The sequence below is a fragment of the Seriola dumerili genome, unplaced genomic scaffold, assembly GCF_002260705.1.
Source record: "Seriola dumerili isolate Sdu_G_001 unplaced genomic scaffold, Sdu_1.0 BDQW01000052.1, whole genome shotgun sequence".
Classification (NCBI taxonomy): Eukaryota; Metazoa; Chordata; class Actinopteri; order Carangiformes; family Carangidae; genus Seriola; species Seriola dumerili.
This window is the reverse complement of record NW_019174307.1, coordinates 4,253,610-4,273,789: the sequence shown is the minus strand read 5'-3', so window position 1 is coordinate 4,273,789 and position 20,180 is coordinate 4,253,610. Positions and strand designations below refer to the sequence as shown.

Sequence of the window (20,180 nt, the reverse complement as noted above, 5' to 3'; positions counted from 1 at the left end):
ACCAAGCCTCTTAGAGAAGAAGAAAAATGGGTGTTCTAGTTAAAGGGGAAACGTTAAGACTGTGATTTATAACTCTGACATTATCCTCTGCCTTATAAAGATTTCATAACTACAGGACAAGGGCTCGAGTACACACACACACACACACACACACACACACACATACACACAGATTCATGCACACACACGCAACCAAGCAAACACCCAGTGGACACTTCAGTCACTAATGAGTAAAATTAGACGGTGGCTCATATCTTAAATTAATAAAATCCTCGCAACAGGAGCAGGACGAGAGCTGTTACAAATGTAAGAGATTACTCCGATATTTGTTATTAAATTCAGGAAATTATTAGCTCTCAATCCAAATGTTTGCAAACACTTCTGACTCTACTGCTTTAAGAAGTGTATTCATATCCTCAACCTACGTCACTCGCTGACATGCGGGGATGGCACGTCTGTATGTGTGCGCCTATGATTGCGAGTCTGCGTGTGTGAGATTTGTCTGTGTCCTCTCGGTGCAGGAGGAGGGGAAATGTGACTGAAGCATCTGGTGTGAGAAACCGAGAACGCCGAAGACAACCTCGCTGCTGCGCTCACAGGCGCTTCAGAGAGTGTAAATAGCAGGGGATCTGTTTATTGTGACAGTGTTGTGCTTCTACAGAAAACCGTGCAGTTATAATGCAGCATCACTGCGCTGTATGTGTACGATGATAGTTTAGATTACAGAGGCGCACTGCAACTTCCAAGTGCAGCTGACTCAAACGTTTTAATGCATTCAAATCTACAACAGTTAATCCCAACTGTACGGTAATTATGTTTCCACAAAAAGTTTCATAATAAAGAAGAATAGATGAATAAAACATATCAAAAATGAAATAAAAAATAAAAATAAATAGCCGCTCATTCTCATTCTTGAACAGCAGATATTGGTTACAAAGACAACATGAGTAATTAGGAGTGGATTTCTGGTAAGAGTATAACTTCCACAGTGGATTTATCAGATGTTTCAGAGAATAAAGAGCACAACAAGCACTGGAACACATGTACAGCTGCGGCCAAACAGTGATTAACGTAGCTTTCGCACACTGAGTTTGGTTCAGGTGGAAAGAATAATACGTCGGTACCTTTAAGCTCTGGACCATTTTGTATTTGACATAACCTATTTTGAACCAAGAGGAGTAAACAGTAAATTAAAGCTGCAAGCAGAGCGAGCCCTCTCAAGGTCGTGCACATCACGGCCGCTGCTAGGAGGCCGGTTAACGTATAGGCGTGCATCATCGCGACCACTTTTGAGGAAGATGTTGTTTCCTGCATGCGCTGTGTTGTGGTGGACATGATGTATTGCATGTTTTGTATTACTACTTGCGCCCGCTATGTGGCGCTGGAGAACACGCATCAAACATGCATTATGTTCCTGTATATCAAGTTCAGACAAACCCATGAAAATTTCAAATCAAAATCAAATGATGATTGTCACTCAAGGGCTACTTTCTATTTTCAGTAGGTGGCTATGACGATGACATCATGTTAGTATGCAGATGTCTTAAGTGTGTGACTGTCATTTAACATGACAAGTTGGATAAAGGTTGGACAATGTATATTTGATTCAGAACAACTTGTTGGAACGGCTTGTTTCATGGTGGATTGAAATCATTGCCGTGCCGCCACAGCCACGCCCTGCCCTGTATCTCATTCATTGGACAATCTTGGTGTCTATCATGCATCCTCTCTGATGTCACAAAGTGCTCACAAAGAAATAATTGATTATGAACAAATTAAGTCAAGACTGCAACTGAACCTGTGATAAATAAAGATTGTGAAACAGACTCAAGGTGAAAAAATGTGTCTTATTACAAAGACTTTCAACAGATTCCATCAGCAGGTGGATTAAATAGTTGGTCAGCTTTTGAATTCATGCAAAAATCACATCTTTTCTATCACAAAAATACTGTGGATGTGGCTGCAGCAGAGTTTGCTTGAAAATGTAATAAGACCCTCTTTTTCAAGCTGTTTCAGCCTGTTCTTTGAACAACAGCCTTCATGTACTGAATCACTGCACAAATACCAGAGTTTGTGTGAGCCACACTAAACTGTTTATATGTGAAGGCACCCTTCATGATCTGGAGGTTTCACGGTTTTAATGAGAGTTTTTTAACATATAGAATCTATACAATCTATCTACTCTTCAGGAAAGAGAGTAGGAGTCATGGGGAGATGTATTGCAGAGAGTGGTAGCTACGCATAGCAGCCAACACCTCAGTAACCTCACTCTATCCCTGACAGGTCAAAGTACCCTTGTCCCCATTCTGCCAACAGTAAGATACTACATGGTTATGCCTCATGCTGCTGAAGCCACTGAGTCTTACACAAACTAGCTGCCATTCGTTATATAATTGTTAGTAAATGGCAAATACAGTCTCAGCACATGCCATCAAATCATGGGTAATAAAAGACTCCTCTTCACCACACAATACCTACAGATACAGCAGAATGGGACATTCAACCACTGAAGATTAACATACCAGTAAACAGCTAGTGTGTGACCCCATTATGCCTCACTATTCTACATTGTCTTCTATTCGAAATTAACCAAAACTATCTGAGGAATGACAGCGGCGGTCACTAAACACTGGGCAGGTTATGTGGGGGAAACTATCAGAATGCATTCTGAAGAGTTATCTGTGATTTGATCTGCCGTATTTATAATTTGTGTGTCTGCGACTTGTGTGCAGGACGTGGGGATTCAGGGCAAATTATCCAGTGCAAATTCCCAGCTCATCTGACTGTAGCAATCCAGTCTGAATACACATCTTTTAACATAATAATGGGTTCCTCTTGTGGCAGATGGTAGATAAGTGGAGGGGAAGCTCATGACATTTTACATCTGGGCTTAAAAACAGTAATTGAGGGAAAACACCACGGTCCTTGACATGGTTCTCTTGGAATTACATGCATACATGAGCATTTACTTATAAGAAGCTGCCATCCATTGTGAGTTTGCTGTGCTAGGTTAACTGCTAATAACCTAGCCATAACTCTAACAAAGGTGTATTTGTACTCACAGGCTTAGGATAGGACAAACTGCTTCTGGAGCACTTGCAATGTAAAATATATGTAATGATATATGATGTATTCAGTCCAATTCCTTTAGTCTGTCTTTTAATATAAATATAATATATATAAATATATGAATGCACAGAAACTTGCTGTCTAGTTAAACGGCATATAACACCTTCAAGTAATACCGTCAACTTCTATGATCCTATGAACTAGTGGTATAACCCAAAGCTACATGTTTGTGCCACAAAAGTGTCTGTATTTGTATGTATTCACATGTACTGAGTCTAAATAGAAGATGTCTAACTGTTAATGGTCTGGCTGAAAATTAATGGGAGAGATAAAAATGGAAGTCTTAACATTCAAAATTACATTGGACATTGTGTGTATAATTGGATACAGAGATAAATGTAAAGTTGGTATGAATTTTCTATGTAAAAAAAAAAACTACTAAAACTTAAATGAAGATGATTCTCATTGAATGTCTGAATATCAAATTTGTTTTTGGCAAATCTGCATCATGGAAAGTCATGCTGCTTTGGCTACGAATGTTACTGCAATATTACAGTTCAAAGTGCATTATCTGCTCTTATTCAAATAATACAGCCCATGGTTTACAACCCTGACATCAGCAGACATAAGCAGATGCTCCAGTATGGCTCAAGTCAACATGCAGGCACATGGGAATAAGGACCCTGCCAGTCTTTCTAAAACCAACTGTCGTGGTAAAGAATTATCAGCAGCTCCAGCAGACACTGATTAAATACACGAGAAATGACTGAACAAATGGTGTCACGAGAAGCGTCATGACAACACTCTGCATGGGAGGCTAACAAGAGGCAAGAAACTATACCTGCTTCTCCTGAGAGCTGAAATGGTTATATGTTGACAGTGGCAAGGTGGAAATATACACCACTAATGTACTGTTGCTCATTTCTGTACCTCAGCAGTCGGGCAGCAATTGAAATAGAGCCAGAATAATGAAGTAAACAAGCATCATAGTTTTGGAGAAAATGATGTCTGAAGGGGAAACTCTGTGTTTTTGCTTGTAATCTGCCAAGACACACGTATACATACAAACACTCACTCAGACTGTTTGTCTCGCTCACACACACACACTCACATGTCATTCGCATGCCCACAGGTGCACTATACACAAACATTTCTTGGTGCTCAGTCTAGTGAATATAGGTATTATAAATCCTGATGATAAATGGCCAAAAATAGCTGCTAAGTTCATACATTGGCGTGTCTTTCCTGTATGTTTCTCTATGTCCACCTACATGTACATTTGTGTTGTAACAGAAGGTTGAAGAACGGTGGCAGATCTGCATGTACTTCATGCATGAAAAAAGTAAAAATGCCACAGTAATTCACTTGGGATTGAAAGCTGGGATCACAAACAAGGCAAACTAGTGCTTTAACAACCAAGCTGACCTCAAAGTAACAGCAGCCATGGCTCATATAGATGAGACTGTATAGACTTGTCAGACAGGGGCTCATGTTTAGTAATATTTTGAGGAATAACCAACAGACCAAAATAAAAAAGGCTACTTCTGCGGCTAAAGAGAGAAACAACAGGAAGTAGATTATTTGGATTTCAAAATCTGACACTATATAGCCTGGCACTTCTTCCCTGCTGGAGACTTGGTATTTTACCAGTAAAAATAGACTGTACACAGAGGGAAGGAAAAACAAATGAATAAATGATTGTGTTTTCTACTCTGAGACAGACGGAAGGTGGGGGTGGGTGTGGGGTGGGTGGGGTTGGGTGTACGAGTAAGGATGAGGGAGGAAAAAGAAGATGGCGGGTGGAAGCTGAAGAAGGAGGAGGCTTGGATGGAGAAGAAGAAAGGAGGGAAAGCAGGTGAGGAGGAGGGATTGGGGGAGTAAGGCGCAGAGTGAGGTAGAACTGGAGCAAGAGATGGAGGGGGTGCGAGGGGTGGGGGTGGGTGGGGGGGCATTTATTGGTACGACTGTGTTTCTGCAGCGACAGGCCCAATATGATGAATGGCCTGCAGATACCACTGTACGGCTCAATGCAAACACCTCCAGTGTGTACACTCTGCCTTCTGTGATTCATCATTTGTTTTTGCCCTGGCTGTGTTATTCTTTCAGATCGAGCAAATGAGACAGTGAAAGCAGCAGGAGTCAGCAAATGCATCTCTTAACGACCACCAGTGAATCCTCATAATGTTACAGCACTTTACCACGGGCTTGAAAGGCAAGTCATAAAACATGATTATCCTGTGACTTGTCGTCCTCTGTCTTAGATACAAACATGTCCATTCTTGTCTAGCGTAGTATTCCCTTATTCATGGTGTGAATTCACCTCACTCTGAAACGACTTCAAGTCACATTTGATTTAAAGACTGGTGTTGTTATATCATGTTTTTCTTGTCGTCAATAAATCCCCTGAAAAGACCAAACCCAGCGATGCATTATATGGTCTCTCAGTATTTTCCATAGCCTCCAGTTTGTTCGCTCCTTTGAAAGGTTAAAGGTGATTTTCTAAAACAGCTGGACACTGCGGTGTTTACCAAATGTCTCTCAAACAGGAGGAAATAGCGCATGTGCTAGGGATTATTTTCAGTCACAATTAATTACACATAAAAATTAGTACACATTTGAATACCAAATGCAAGACAACAACGAAAACAAAATCAATATCAAGTAAAGCCATGTCTTCTTTTAAAGTAGAATTAGAATTTGAAGGGATTCCCGAGATATTGAATTCACAAGGCCAAAATCGTGTTTTGTAAAGTCACAGTGACCTTGACCTTTGACCTTTGACCACCAAAATCTAATCACATTATCCTTCAGTCAAAGTGAATTTGAAGAAATTCTCTCAATGCTTTACTGAGATATCATGTTCACGAGAACGTGGGTGGATGGACGCATGAATGGACAGAAGAACATCCTGAAAACAATCATCAAGCCTCCAGCCCTGGACAGAAACACTACAATGCTAAAATATCCATTTCTAAACATTCCCAAACAAAGCACTCTGGTAGCACTGTGATTTTAGAAGATCTAAATATAAATCTCCTCTGTAAATGTTCCAACAACCACATTTAATGACCTGAAAGTTCACTTCTTAGTTTGATTATTAGGTCTGGCATTATTTGATGGTGCCATGGTGATGCGTATACAGCGTCAGTCACTGAACTGGGTCATGTTTGAATGAAGACGACCAGAGTTTAAACCTGTGACAGCAGTCTGGTTCAAGTCAAACAAGGGTTTAATTGTGTCCTCCTCACCACGTGTCACATATGCGGTTTCTGTGTGAAAGTTGCATCACACAGCAAAGTTTTTTTATCCATTCGCCGACTCAGCTCCTCCTACCTACAGCTACAAAGTTGTGGCTCAAATAGATAAAGTGATGGTTTATTTATAACTATGTTGGGCTTTTACTTTATGTATCTGGGTTAAATCACCGTAATTACGGCTCCGCTGCAGACAGAAAGAACGAGAGAGCAAACAAGTGACAGAAAGAAAAGGAAAAGAGAAAAAAGGATGATTGAGTCTTTCTTTCTTTTTTTTCTTTCTTTCTTTCTTTTCCATAATTGGACTTATTTCAACTTTCTATCTTTCCATTTCCAGCTGTCTCACTCTAACTTTCTTCATCTTCTTCTTTTCACACTTTTGGCCTTTTCATTACTTTCCTTCTCTTCTATGCTCCCATAGTATCTGTCCTGCCTTTACTATGCTTCTTCTTCATCCCTTCCTTCCTATTTTTCCCTGACACTTTCTGTCTCTCTCAGCAATCTCAGCTTTATTCTATCTCTCCTGCTCCCTCCCTCTGTTATTCCCTCCCAGCACAATCTTCCCTTCTCCTTGCTCAAACATTAAATGGTTGTTGGCAGTGCCACTGATTGATCATGTGGTAGCCTATTAGTCCACAGGCCAGCTCCAATAGCCTGCTTCTCAAGGGCTTACAAGGCAATCTGAAAATCATCCTTGTTGTTGTGCAGTCCATTGCCCACTCTGAATATGGAACAGCTCTTTCTGTGGCTGCTTAGTGAGCATAATACAAATGCATCACATGAACACAATGCAGTATTCCCCTTATACCTGATAATGAGAGGAGATCTATTCACCTGTGCTGGGATCTCTCATGAGAAACATTAAAAGGTTGACAAAACACAAATGTAAAATTCTTCTAATGGTTCAGCACAGCCAGAGGGAAAGTAATCATGTGCAAACAGACCCCTATGAAAAACATTGTAAATGAAAGGAAATATGTATTTCTTCTATTTCATTTATCTGAGCTTCTGCTTTTCACTGAAGAAGAAGAAGAAGAAGAAGAAGAAGAAGAAGAAGAAGAAGAAGAAGAAGAAGAAGAAGAAGAAGAAGAAGAAGAAGAAAGAAATAACACCTTTTCTTTGTATTTTATACCCTAATCCTCTTCTCTGATTGGCTGGCAGGTGTCTGCTACAATCATTCAGCATACGTAGTAAGGCCCAAGTAGTTTTTGTGCCTTAACCTAACCAAACTGTGACTGTTTATCATTGTAACGATGGTGCCAAAGATCTGGTACACCGCTGTTGGTACGCTCCAAGTGTTTATTAATGTAACCATGACAACAAAGGTCCGGTTTGCCTGCCACTGTAGGGACACACACGACCTGTATGATTGTTCAGGTTGGAGGACTTGTTGCAAATAAACGTTGATCTAAACAATGTTTTAAGATAAATATAAATGCAGTCTACACATTCATTAAGCCTTAACAATACACTCAGTGTGCTTTGGTGAGAAACACTGAATGTAAACAGACTCTTTGTTTACAAGAAAAATCTGCAAGGCATCTTTAACCAAATGGACCACAGCCTTATATGTCTTTGCTAAGTGCTGATGTAAGTATGGAAATTCAGAAAAAAACAACAACAAAAAAACGGTAATATAACTTGTTGTGTGTTAATGCTTCACTGGGATTTTTAACAGGAAAGGGAACAAAAAAAGTCAAGTAAAATATTTCTTTAAAAAGTGCAAATCACCAATTATCAACCAGTCAATTACCAGCTGAATAAAATATTCTCTCGAGACATTTATTGTGTCACACCCTTGTTTACACAAAACAACAGAAAAAAACGTAGGTGGGAATCAAGTTGGTTTTTATTCAGAGAATCAATGTTTACAACAATAAATGAGTAATTTATTTCTGAAGGAAGATCAAGATCAAGATCACCGCGCATGCCTTACTGACCACTTCCTCAAGGAAATCTGATGTTATCTTGTGGTTTCCTGTTTGTCCATCACGCCTGTCAAAGTCTATCTGGCTGTACGGCACAATAACCGACCTACTCCCGCCTCTCAAAATGCGGTCTCTGCTAACTCTCTGAGCCTGATCTGTCTGATAAAGCCTCAAAGACGTGTACCACTTTCACAGGTGAATAGCGACACAAAAACACAGCTTCTCAAGAAAGGTTGTGAGGTGACTCAGAGCAGCCATTCATGCCCGAGACTTTCAAGATTCAATTCAATTGAAAATAGAGCAGAAGAGGATCGGCCTTGAACCTTCATCCCTTCTAAATGTTAAAATACTGCTAAAGGTCTCAGAAGGGCAGCGGATCTGCACTTCTCCTTAGAGAGAGGAAAAAGGGAGATGGCAGAAGAAAGGGGAGAAAAGAGAAAGAGAGAAAGCTAGTAAAGCAATTGAATGAAAAATCAAAAGTATAAAGGGGACTTTTACTGTGCTTTATTAAAACATGCCCACTAGAGAAAAACTCGTAATATCCATGTACAAGACACTGGACAGCTTCACAGAATCAAATCATTTTCTGACTTTGCCTACAAATCATGTATTAAAACAGAAAATAATGAAGGGGACTATTAGGGAGAGTCATGGTGAGACAGCATATAAAGAAGAGATGAAGAAAGTAGAGGGTAAGGAAACAAGCTGACAAGACGTAAAAGATAAAAGATGGAAGATGTTGAGAGAGAGAGAGAGAGAAAGAAAGAGAGAAACTAGGCCACAGGCAGGAGGAGACAGCACGCTGGTGTTGTTTAAAGTTGAGCCATCGCAACCACTAAATCCCTGACGCTGCGTGCCAGGACTCATCCTGCCTCGTCCCCTGGTACCAGCGCACCTTTCAGAGCTTCACTCCACACCTCCACATCCATCTGTCTCTCAGTCTCTCTGGTCCCTCTCCTCTTTCACTAAGTTGTGTCCTCTCCAGCGCACAGCCTCTCTCTCTCTCTCTCTCTCTCTCTCTCTCTCTCTCTCTCTCTCTCTGTGTGTGTGGCGACAGAGGAGGGACGCCTTGCATTCATTTATTCATTTCCTAACCCAGTGCCCCTGACCCGTCCTCTTGAGGCTGCCGTTATGTCTGGTGGAGGGGAGCTTGTCTACACTTCCCTGCACTCATCCCTCCTTTCTTTTGTTCCTCCCTGCCTGTCTCCCAGTAGCCAGGCTGTCTCCCCTCCTGTTTCAGTGGTACATATTTTTGTGGGTCATCATGTTCTTCTGTTCAAGTCTCTCTGTTCTCTGTCGAACTACGTTCACAAACACACAGACACACAGCCCCCATACATCCACTCTCTGCGGTACATTTTCGTGTTTTCCGTGCACTGGTTTTCAGTTGTAGAAAACAAACAAATATGAATCAACAACAGAAATGTCATTCACACACCAAAGGTCTCATAGGAGCCCCATTCATTCCCACCAGCATTTCTATTACGGTTTCTGCAGTTTCATATGAAGAACTTGCGAGTACGCGACAACACCTCTGATATTCCCCCCATAAACATGTCAATTTAGCATCATTATCATAACTATTTGTCACCTTGTTCAAGGTCATTTTAAAGCTACAGTGTGTGATTTTTGACCATTTTGAAGAACACTGACATTTTCTTTCACCTTTTATTTTGATACGGTGAAGTTGTCAGTTGATCATTTACACATCAGATAGATATGGAGGAACATTATTATTCATCTGGAGTCATGTTTCTGGCTGCCAGACAAATGTAAGTCTGATATCCCCTCTGCTTTCAGCTCAGTTTGGGTCTCCACTTGTTTCTAATAAAAATGGCTGTTTGGCTGCTAAATGCTCCACCATGTTCTTCTCAACTTTGTCTGTCTGGCCGAGTACGGAGCTTTTTCGCTGAAAGCAGCTGCTTGATATCGCCCAAGAAAAAAATTGCTAAAAGAGTGAACCAAAACAGTGACCTAGAAGATGCTAACGTGACCTTGAGAGTTGGGTGATTATTTTCTGTGAGCTCATCACTGTGACACATTTCACATGCAAGTAGTAATCCATTGTTAACATGAAATCACTTATTAGAGCAGCTTTAAAGCAAACATTTCGTATTCAAATGTTGGATGGCGTGTGGGCGACTGAAAAAACGAATGAAGTGAAAGTTTGCTTTATAACTTATTGTGGCTTATTATTTGTCTACTGATTATTTGCAGACACCGTATACCATCCATTATGTTTTGTGCACATTCCTTTCAATTAAACTAGGTTTTGTTTATATTACAGAAGGGTGTTTTTAACCAGATGCTATGCACAAGATCTTTTACAGATGCTCATAACTCCCTCATGTAGTTTCCAGCTGTATCGCCTAAAAAAAACTAGGTTGCGCTTCATCAAGGATAAGACAAAAAGTTTGTACTTATGACATCATGACTTGAAACTCACGCTTAACCAGGATGACAAAACCACATCCCCTTTCTGCAAACAGTAGGCTGTGTGTCGGACCACCCGCATATCATAAGACAACAAAACGTGTGTTGAAACAGTTGCCACATCCTTTCACAGCATCAGAGCCATCACTAAGATACAGCATATTGTGACCTGAACAACGCATCGCTAGGCAGAGTCCAAAAGACAAACTAATTATTTTTCGCTCCAGACCTGAGGTTGTTGGGTTGCTAAGCAGAATAAATGCAAGTTTATCACACAGGAAAGACATCAGATTGGACATATCGGTCACTTCCAGCTAGGACACGAGTTCTGTGATCACAACTCAGGGTGAATCTGAATAAAGAATGGGAATCTGTATTCTGCACTCTTACAGGGACATTGACAAATTTATCTTAGACAGATGAATTCTCAGACTACAGTATGTCCTTGCCACATAAATGGCTGAGACCCGTGAAAGTTTCAGCTTGTTCGAGAGGTATGAAAATATCAAATTTGGATTAATCATAAAACATTTCAGAGCAGGAACAATATTCATAGACCTGGGTGTTGAATCATCAGCTGTTAATTAGCTCAAACTACATGATCTCATATTACGGTGAGGCTGAAGAGTCTGTTAATGCTCATAGGCGAATAAAGCCTCTAATTGAAAGTAGTTTCTTTTTTTCAGCCACATTTTCAACTACAAGTGTGTCTTCAACACTCTTCCACTGTTTCACTTGCAGTTAACAACAGAGCTGTTGGTTTCCCTGCCGAGACTTCTCAGCTTATCAACATTATTTTCCATGATTCATTCAGTTGCACTGTGGACAGTTGACCTTCAACATGGCAGTGCGGGTAAAAGGCACATGCTCTTTGTCGTCATAATGCTCAAAAAATGTGTCTGATCTATTAATAATATGCTGATTTCAAATTAGTGGCACATTGTATGTGCAAGGATGACATGACATTGTTCTTGCTTTCACAACTAAATAAAAAAGGCTTCTTTTAAAATACTAAAAATACTTGGACACACTAAAGATTCCTTTGAAAATGCGTCCTCAGTGAACTATTAAACACGAATCAATTACCTCAGTTTTTTCCTCAGTGTTTTTTCATGTGGCATTTTAATAGTTACACACACAGTTGTTATTGACATCCTGCCAATTCCTTCCTCCTCAAATAAATATCACTAGCTTCAAATCATTCTCAGCTTTTAAAATAAACAACTCTTGTGGTAAAACCTTCAATATAAAGCAAATTCCTGCAGACGTATAAGCTGAACGTTTCATTTAATTTCACGGTTATTTATGGTTTGTTTTGTTTAAATCTGAAATTAGCATTTGTCACATTTAACCTCATTTAAATACAAACTAGCAACTGCTTTTGACCAGTGTTGAACAATGTAACTCAAGGCTTCTGCATCTTTTCCTGTCCCTCGTTGTAAAAGATCAACAACTTACTACAGGTTTGCACAAACACAGACGTTTAAATGACAACAACTCAGTCGGTCTACTCATGAGTGAATGGCACAATATTCCAACAAAGTTACTTCACGGCACTGTGGTACATGTTGCATGTGTATAAATGTGTTTTAAATGCTTACTGAAAGCTGCCACAGCCAGTATGAGTGTGACCACGATGGAGATCCAGGAGACCCAGAGCGCCTTCTTCCTGTAGCTCTGGGCCTCATGGGGCTTCAGGCGCATGCTGCTCTCGAGGAGACCTGCAGTGAGACACATAAGCTCTGTTACAAGGACAACTCCTTCTGTCTTTTTCTTTGTGTTTTCTTTGTGTATTATAAAGCTCATTTTATGTAATGCTTTGTCAGCTTGGGGTGGGATAAGTGGTGATGTGAGCTAGGCTGAGAACAAGACGCTCTTCAGTGTTGAATAATCAGTGTTTGGTTCACTGAAAAAAGGTTGGCGTGTGTCTTCATCTTGGAGTCCACTGGAGCATTGCTGTAACAAATACTGAGGTAAAAAAAAAAAATTTACACTTTCAATTCATTCACTCCAGAAGTTATTTGAATGAGTAATTACATTCTGACTTCTTGATCAATTCCATAAAATAGAAGGTGTTTTGTTCCTGACTATAAGGATAAAGCCTCTAATATGCTAGACACACCAATGAGGTTAATGTCTAGTGTAATATAAGTGTCCCAATTCAGGGGCTGCTTCCCCAGGAGAACACTGTCTACGAAGGTGTGGCCCTTCATAGCCATCGTAGACCGCGAAGGCCAACCCGAAATGAGACGGTCTGGCCTATGGAGAGTTTTCACTTTGCATCACCAGCTGTGCCCACCCTTACGCTCCTGTCGCCTATAGCAACCTTAACAACACGTAACTTTTTTTCACAAAAAACACAAGGTTTTAAAGCCCTTGGTGTTAACAGTTGTAATGTTAGCTGTTAAACTGAGCTGAAACCCAATACTCAGCATTGTTTGCTGCCATATTATTTTCATTGCTGGTGTGCAATGAATCTTGGGATAGGTCAGGCCACGAAGGATCCACCTGTTGGAGCCTGTTTCTTTATAAATGCAGCCTCCGGAGGATGTGGCCCTTGAATTGGGACACAGCTATAGTGGCTTTCAAATCAACTAACAGCATATAAAGCTGACCACAAGAGCACACTACAGCGGCCATGTTTGTGCATGCTACAACATTTAGGTCAAAAGTACATTTTCCAAATGTTTTTTTTTTTTTTTTTTGTTAAACTAACAATTGTGTCAACTTTTCCGGTCTATTTACCCTTCAAGGAAAATTTTCTCAGTTTTCCCCAGGCCACAGGAAGGTCAGAGGTCAGGTTCTGCTCAATACACGTTCCTTGAACTGGTTGTTCATAGAAAAGTTTTGTCATTGTGTGAGGCACTTGTGACGAATCCACTACAAGAGGCCCATAGGCTTATCAATGCATAATTATTACTGCTTTGAACAATGAGGGAACTGTTTTTTTCCACCACCCTACATGAATCCTTCCTCTTACATAATCCTCATCACCTTCAAAGAGAGCACAGGGGCCACAGGGGATTTACACTGAGGGGCATAAAACCCTGTGAGACGCCTGGGGACCCTTGTTATACTGCAGATTAGAGTTCATAGGTGAAGCATAACACAGGGACAGCTTCTCAGGTTTAACTGTCTTTACTGACCATCACAGACCTACAGACTCCACCACGCAGACCACTCACAGCTCCAGAATACATGAACAGGATAAAGTAGTCCCTCAGAATAATTCAAAGACATTAAGAAATAAACCATTCAGAAAAAAAAACCCCAGCAAAGTCAATAAAAGTCAATCAAGCACATTACAATTCCTTGTGAGGACCATTAGACTCTGTCTGCTTTTTAAGGCACAATTCACTTCTAACCTCTAGACTAAATAGACAAAGTCATACAATACATCCCCTGATGGCTCCAAACCCTGTTTCTGTGGGAGAAGTCTCTGCCTGAAGTCACAGACAAAACAGCCCAGACTCTGAAGTGCCCGAAGCTGCTCCATTACCATGAAATGTGAGGCTGGCTCTGCAGATTCATGTAATATTTAGAAGCCTCAACTTTTGCATCCAAAAGGGCTTTTGATGCTACTAGTTGTCATTCTATCCAGAAATTTGTCTCTGTGTTTTCTTCTTGGACTGCTATAGTGCGGCTACATAAATAGGCAGTAAATGGGAGCTAATGAAAGGAAAAACAAGGCTCCTTTAAGCTTTGAACATACTAAACCAAATGTTCTGGATGTAATTTAATAATCATATTTGGAAATTACTTGAATGTTTTAATTTAGGCCTCGGCTTTTTTATATTTGAAAGGGGGACAGTTTACCAAAGAAAAACTTTTTTTTTTTTGTGTATAAAACTGCTTTGGGGGAATTTTCTCTCACTGTCTGTGCGTCACAGAGAGGGACTCCTTCCAGAAGCAACAGCTGATAGAGAGCTGATAAAGTCATGTGATTGTTTTATAGAGTAAGAGGACCTCTATACAGCTTCTAACGGGACACAACTGATGACCGCGTCAGTTTTCAGAAGTGAGTAATCAAACAGTTTTAAGAGTTAAAGTAGAACTACAGTGTTTTAGTGTTGCACTTCCATACATGTTGGGGATCTGCAAAAGACTCAGGAAAGATTTTAAAGAATGGTACAAATCAGTGCACTCCTTAATCGCTCATCTGGGTCAAGCTCCAAAAATGTTAGATCATACATTTCCCATAATGCAACCCATGGCACATATTTAGGTATGTCCTCTCTGCCTGTTAAATTGTTTCAAATTCTGCATGTACAGTTTGTATTGCAGGTGTTTTATTAGGAATTTGGTCCTAACAGAGGTTCCCCAATTTCCATCCAAAAGCTTGTTGCTGGGGCAGTACATTACAGTACCCTTTGTCCATTTTATACTCCTACAATCCAATACTGTAATCGTACCAAGAATGTCACATTTATTTGACTCTTCCTTCTTTTTTATCTTTTTTTTTTCTTCCCAATCTGGAGTAGTCAGTTCACTCTGCCTGCAGGTCTTCATGTTGCTAACTCCAACTGTCTAGTGTGGGTGTAGACAGAAGGAGAGTGTAGACAGAGCATCCAGAGGGAGATGGTGCTGCTACTAGAATACAATCCCTCACCAGCTTCCCACCAACTGTTTTTTTTTTTTAAAGACAGCCAGACCTTTGCACTCCAAGCTGTACACTACTTCAGCTGACTTTGGTTTAGTTCAGCTAATTATCTGTAACTGTCAGACACTTTTTATATCCAAGTCTGTTATGATGCATCTGTAAAGAAATATATACTTTTTGATACAAAAATGTACAGCTCCTGTAATCTGAGGCAAAAACAGCCAGTATGCATTTAACTAGTTGAGAAATCTGGTAGCTTTAACTTCAACCTGACATCTTCAGTTTTGTTGATATTTAGCATTTTTACATCCATATTTTATTACATTTCATGATGTGAAATCAATTCATCGGGTTGTAATTTATTTCTTTGAAGACAAAACTTCAAAGAAAATTAACACAAGGCTTTTTGCCGAAAGGGGGTTAAAAATCATCTGGAAGGCCTCAGCTGGGGCAGGGGCAGGATCAATTTGCCGCATTATTGGCAAATTAAGTCAACTGTCACACTGTCCAGCTGAGTGTGTGTGTGTGTGTGTGTGTGTTTGTGTGTGTGTGTGTGTGTGTGTGTGTGGGGGGGGGGGGGTTAAGTAATGCTAACAAAAAAAAAAAAAAAAAAAAAAAGAAAAAAAAACAAAAAAAAAAAAAAAAAAAAAAAAAAAACAAAAAAAAAAAAAAAAAAAAAAAAAAAAAAAAAAATAAAAAAAAAAACAAAAAAAAAAAAAATGTCCCAGTGTGTTGGTCTGTGTAAACATCCCTCTAAGAAACATGTTGTACATGTGCATGTGTGCTTTGTACAGGGAGGGATTCATATGGAGCAACATGTAACAAAATATATATATATATTTACATTAACTTAAATCATGCAAACTACTGATCAACTCTGTCTGCAGTTTGATCTATAAACATCAATAATTATGTTATAAGTCAAACGGTATATTTGACATTTTTTCTTGATTGCAAAACACAGGTTTTATAACCAGTGACTGGACATGCTCTGTTAACACTGAATGAGTTTTCTATGGATATTATTTCCAGTAAATGCAGGATCACTAATCAGTGAAGCTTGAGTGAGTGGAATTTTCCAAACACATCAAACACTCATTTCCTCAACTACAAACTGAAGACAAATTCAAATGTTAAATAAAACTGAACTAAACTTTTTAGTGTAAAACCATATTAGCTAAACTGGCTAACCAGCTTGTGTTTGTCTGTGTGTGTGTGTGTGTGTGTGTATGTGTGTGTGTGTGTGTGTGTGTGTGTGTGTGTGTGTGTGTGTGTGTGTGTGTGTGTGTCTGGCAGAGGGGGAAGTGACACAGCATGGTTAAATCACTCTGCTCACATGATCCCTGGCTGGGGGTTCAGACAAGAGGCATGTGCTCAACATCTCCTCATACAGCGCTCCGTGACACACACACACAGTCTTGTGTGGGTGGGTGGGTGGCTGGTTGTGAGTGTGTGCCTCTCTCTTGACACTTGTCTCTGTCGCACCTCTCTTTTCTAAAAATAATTAACATCAGGCATCTTGCTCAAAAGGCTGATTACACACCTCTCGTACACGTTCGCAAGAGGAGACACGTGACTGAATATAGGCCTAAAACCCGTGGGAGAGGAATGACCCAAAAGAGATAAATAATTACTTTTTTTAAATAATTTTAAAGTCTTCTCTTAACTTTCCCTATCATCCTTACTGCAATGCCATCAGACATCATTAAATCAGGAAAGGAAAAACTCTCTGGCTTGGATTAACCATGATCAGAAACCTGCAGAGGGTTTCTTACAGCATCGGCAGGGACATTTATGTAAATAGGAGAGAGATGAGGAAACCGGGGGAGGGAGGGAGGGAGGGAGGAGGGAGCGTATGAATGTCTGCAATATATTGTGTTGAAATGTGTGTTTGCATGATTGCACGTTGGTTCAAACCTCGCTTTTGCGTGAAATATTCAAATTGCTTGACGTTTAAAGGAAAGTTTTCCCCTTGGTGCCTGCTCACATCGCTTTTAATATCTCTGTGATCTATATAGAAGCTAACAACCTTTATTTACAGTACCTCACCCAACATCACAAGCAAAGTAACACAATGGACTACGTGCAATTAAAGGGACATTCCACCAATTTTACACTTAAGAATCACCACAACAGTCAGGATTAGTAATGCTTCAGCTTGTTAAAACCATTGAACAACGACGCCTATGGTTCTCGAGGAGTTTTGTCAAATCTGAGAAAAGAATTCTGTCATGTCATAACGAGCGCTGTTCAACGGAAAGCCTCACAAACTGAAAGTGTGAAGTCGGAAAGATGTTCACCAGGCAGAATGAAAGACGCTCTTGAGTTGCAGTGGATCAAATGTTTTTGGAACTTGACCCATATGAGGGATAAAAGCTGGTAGCTATATCTCTGCTGCTTTGATTTCAACCGTTTCCACCATCTGTCTCTCACAAGCTCTGCGGAAGTGTGACACTGAATCACTGGAGCACTCCTTAAAGGGATCAATCGTCCTCAAGAATCAATCTGAGTTCAAATCTTTCAACTGATCAGTGTCTTAAAGCCATTGAAGGAACCAGAAGATCTTTGTTTTTTTGTTTTTTAAAGACGAAAAAGATGTTGTTCTTCTAAAATCCTTCATTCTGACCTTATATTTATCTTTTCTTGAGTAGGCACAAGGTGGATAGATGATTCCAGCTATTAGAAATTATCCAAATCCATAACACTGACTGCAATAACCATGTTTCCTATAACATGCTCAAACATTTGTAGAATATAGCAGGGAAATCTACACCATTTTGATTTACATGACAGATATCCCTTGAAGCCAGATCTAGTGAACATACATTACATTTAATAAACCTACTGAAAGCCTATATAAACTGAGCAACAGGCTCAGGATCTATTGTATAACTGAGGCCCTCTTGTTATCCACTGTGGAATGTTTTGTTTCACAGGTTTTATGCATATTAGATGATGAATGATGAATGGGACTATACTAGTAGAAAAATCACACACACACACACACACACACACACACACACATGTGGTTAAGCAAAGGTAAATGCACACTTAAGGGTTCATAGGACATACATGTGATTGGTATTAGAGTTCAGCCTGTTCTGAGGAACAATTTAATTCCCTCAGGCAACTTTGTCCCCTGAGGCAATGCAATGTCTAAAACTGAGAGGAATGACTGAATGAATGAATGAATGAATGAATGAATGAATGAATGAATGAATGCCTTTGGGGACTAGAAGCAATTTAACAATGCTATAAGCTTTGAATTCAACTTCTGAACATCTGAATCCTGCTGATGTAGGACTATCATAAATTATTCAGGTAAGAGCTGAACTAAAAATATCTCTCATGGGTAAAAATACCCCTTCCATCTCCCCAGGGTGCCCCCGCCCCCAACCACACACACACAAACACCCCAACACTCACAAATCCACATCCATAAGTTAAAAAAAACAACAACAAAAAAAAAACACATCCAAACATGACAGAGACGGATGAAGTTACCTTCTCCCTCCACACTGTCTGTGATTCTCATCTCCTGGCCCGTGGTGAACGGCTCTGGCTGGCCGGGGGGTTTGTCTTGCTGGTGATGGTTGTTAGTGAAGCCATCCGGGGCGCACTGGCCGTTCCGCACCGTGGCGGGGCAGGGATCCACAATAGTCGGGTCTGGGACAGGGTAGGACTCTTGGGTCGCCGGGTCTGACATTGTTTCTGCAGTTGTTGTTTTGTTGTCAGACTCAGAGGCAGAGGATGATGAAGATAAAGAAAGGGGGGAAAAAAAAAAGAAAAAGAAAAGATTCACACCGGTTCGATAAGTGCAGCAGCCATCCAGCGCGTCCAATATGCCACCGGTGTCGACTCAGTTGCGCAGGGGAGGGAGATAAGAGATGGCGAGAGAAGAGGAGGAGGAGATGGGGGATAAAGGATTTATCTCCCCGGCATCAGCAGCGAAACCACTCCCTGTGTGTGTGTGTGTGTGTGTGTGTGTGAAGTCCACACTGCGAGGAACAGCTCTACAGACTGGATGTAAACACCCTGTCCGGCTCACTCACTTACAGAGACTTTAGGGTTAGATGCGGCGATGCGATAAATCGCTGAGATCCGCTGTGAATCTTGCAGGCGGTGCCAGCAAGTTTTTTTTCCTCCTCCCCTTCCTCCTTCTCTCCTCCTCTCAGATCTCAGCGCTTCTACAGACCACTGCACGAAACACTCAGTGACATCTGTCCGGAATTACTCAGGGATTTTCTACAAATTAGCTTTGATTTATGCATGAGACGAAACTTTAATGGAGCCGTTATGCATCAAGCAACATGTAAAGTCAAGAACAACAGATTGTCTCTGCTGATGACTCCATAATAATGTCACATGACACTTTTATCAGTTTATTTATCTCATAATCAGGTAAACATCTTTATTGATGGTGCGTTCTCCTTCGAATCTCAGAATTGCCTCGTTGATGATCAACTATCAAATTCAGAGAAATCAACTATTTTCACACCTTAGGCATTTTTACCTGCCTGCTGCCTTGACTCGTAATACCTTCATCACCAGGCTTCAATATTAACCATCAGGGGGCGCCACAACACAGGGCCGTGAGCAGGTGAGAAGAAACCCTGACAAGTATCACATGCCACATTAACTTGTTCCAAAAGTTAGTGAATTTCAACTGAGCTGCACAGAAGTGCTGCTTTAAACCGCGCGCGCGTGTGTGTGTGTGTGTTGGTGGTGGTGGTAAGAGTGAATAATGAAGTTAGAGACAATATCTCTTCATGGTTCAGAATATCAGCTGCTAACAGTGTTAACCAGTCTGGTCAGACCTCTGGTTACTGTCTGTTTGTTGTACAGATTAGGTAATAAATGACAAGGCTTTCCCAGCAGGCATTCACCTGTTGGTCA

The 20,180-nt window shown here is 40.5% G+C and overlaps 1 protein-coding gene across 1 annotated transcript in view; it reads right to left on the bottom strand.

Moving 5' to 3' along the window:
• The window catches only part of LOC111218470 (transmembrane protein 163-like), a 58,528-nt gene extending 39,538 nt beyond the window's left edge, over nucleotides 1-18,990 (bottom strand). Inside the window, exons 1-2 of the mRNA XM_022740797.1 lie at nucleotides 18,789-18,990; nucleotides 12,286-12,405 (exon numbers count right to left, since the gene is read on the bottom strand). Of these exons, the coding sequence (XP_022596518.1) occupies nucleotides 12,286-12,405; nucleotides 18,789-18,990 (322 nt within the window). The remainder of the gene's footprint in view (nucleotides 1-12,285; nucleotides 12,406-18,788) is intronic.
• Nucleotides 18,991-20,180: the final 1,190 nt, after the last annotated feature.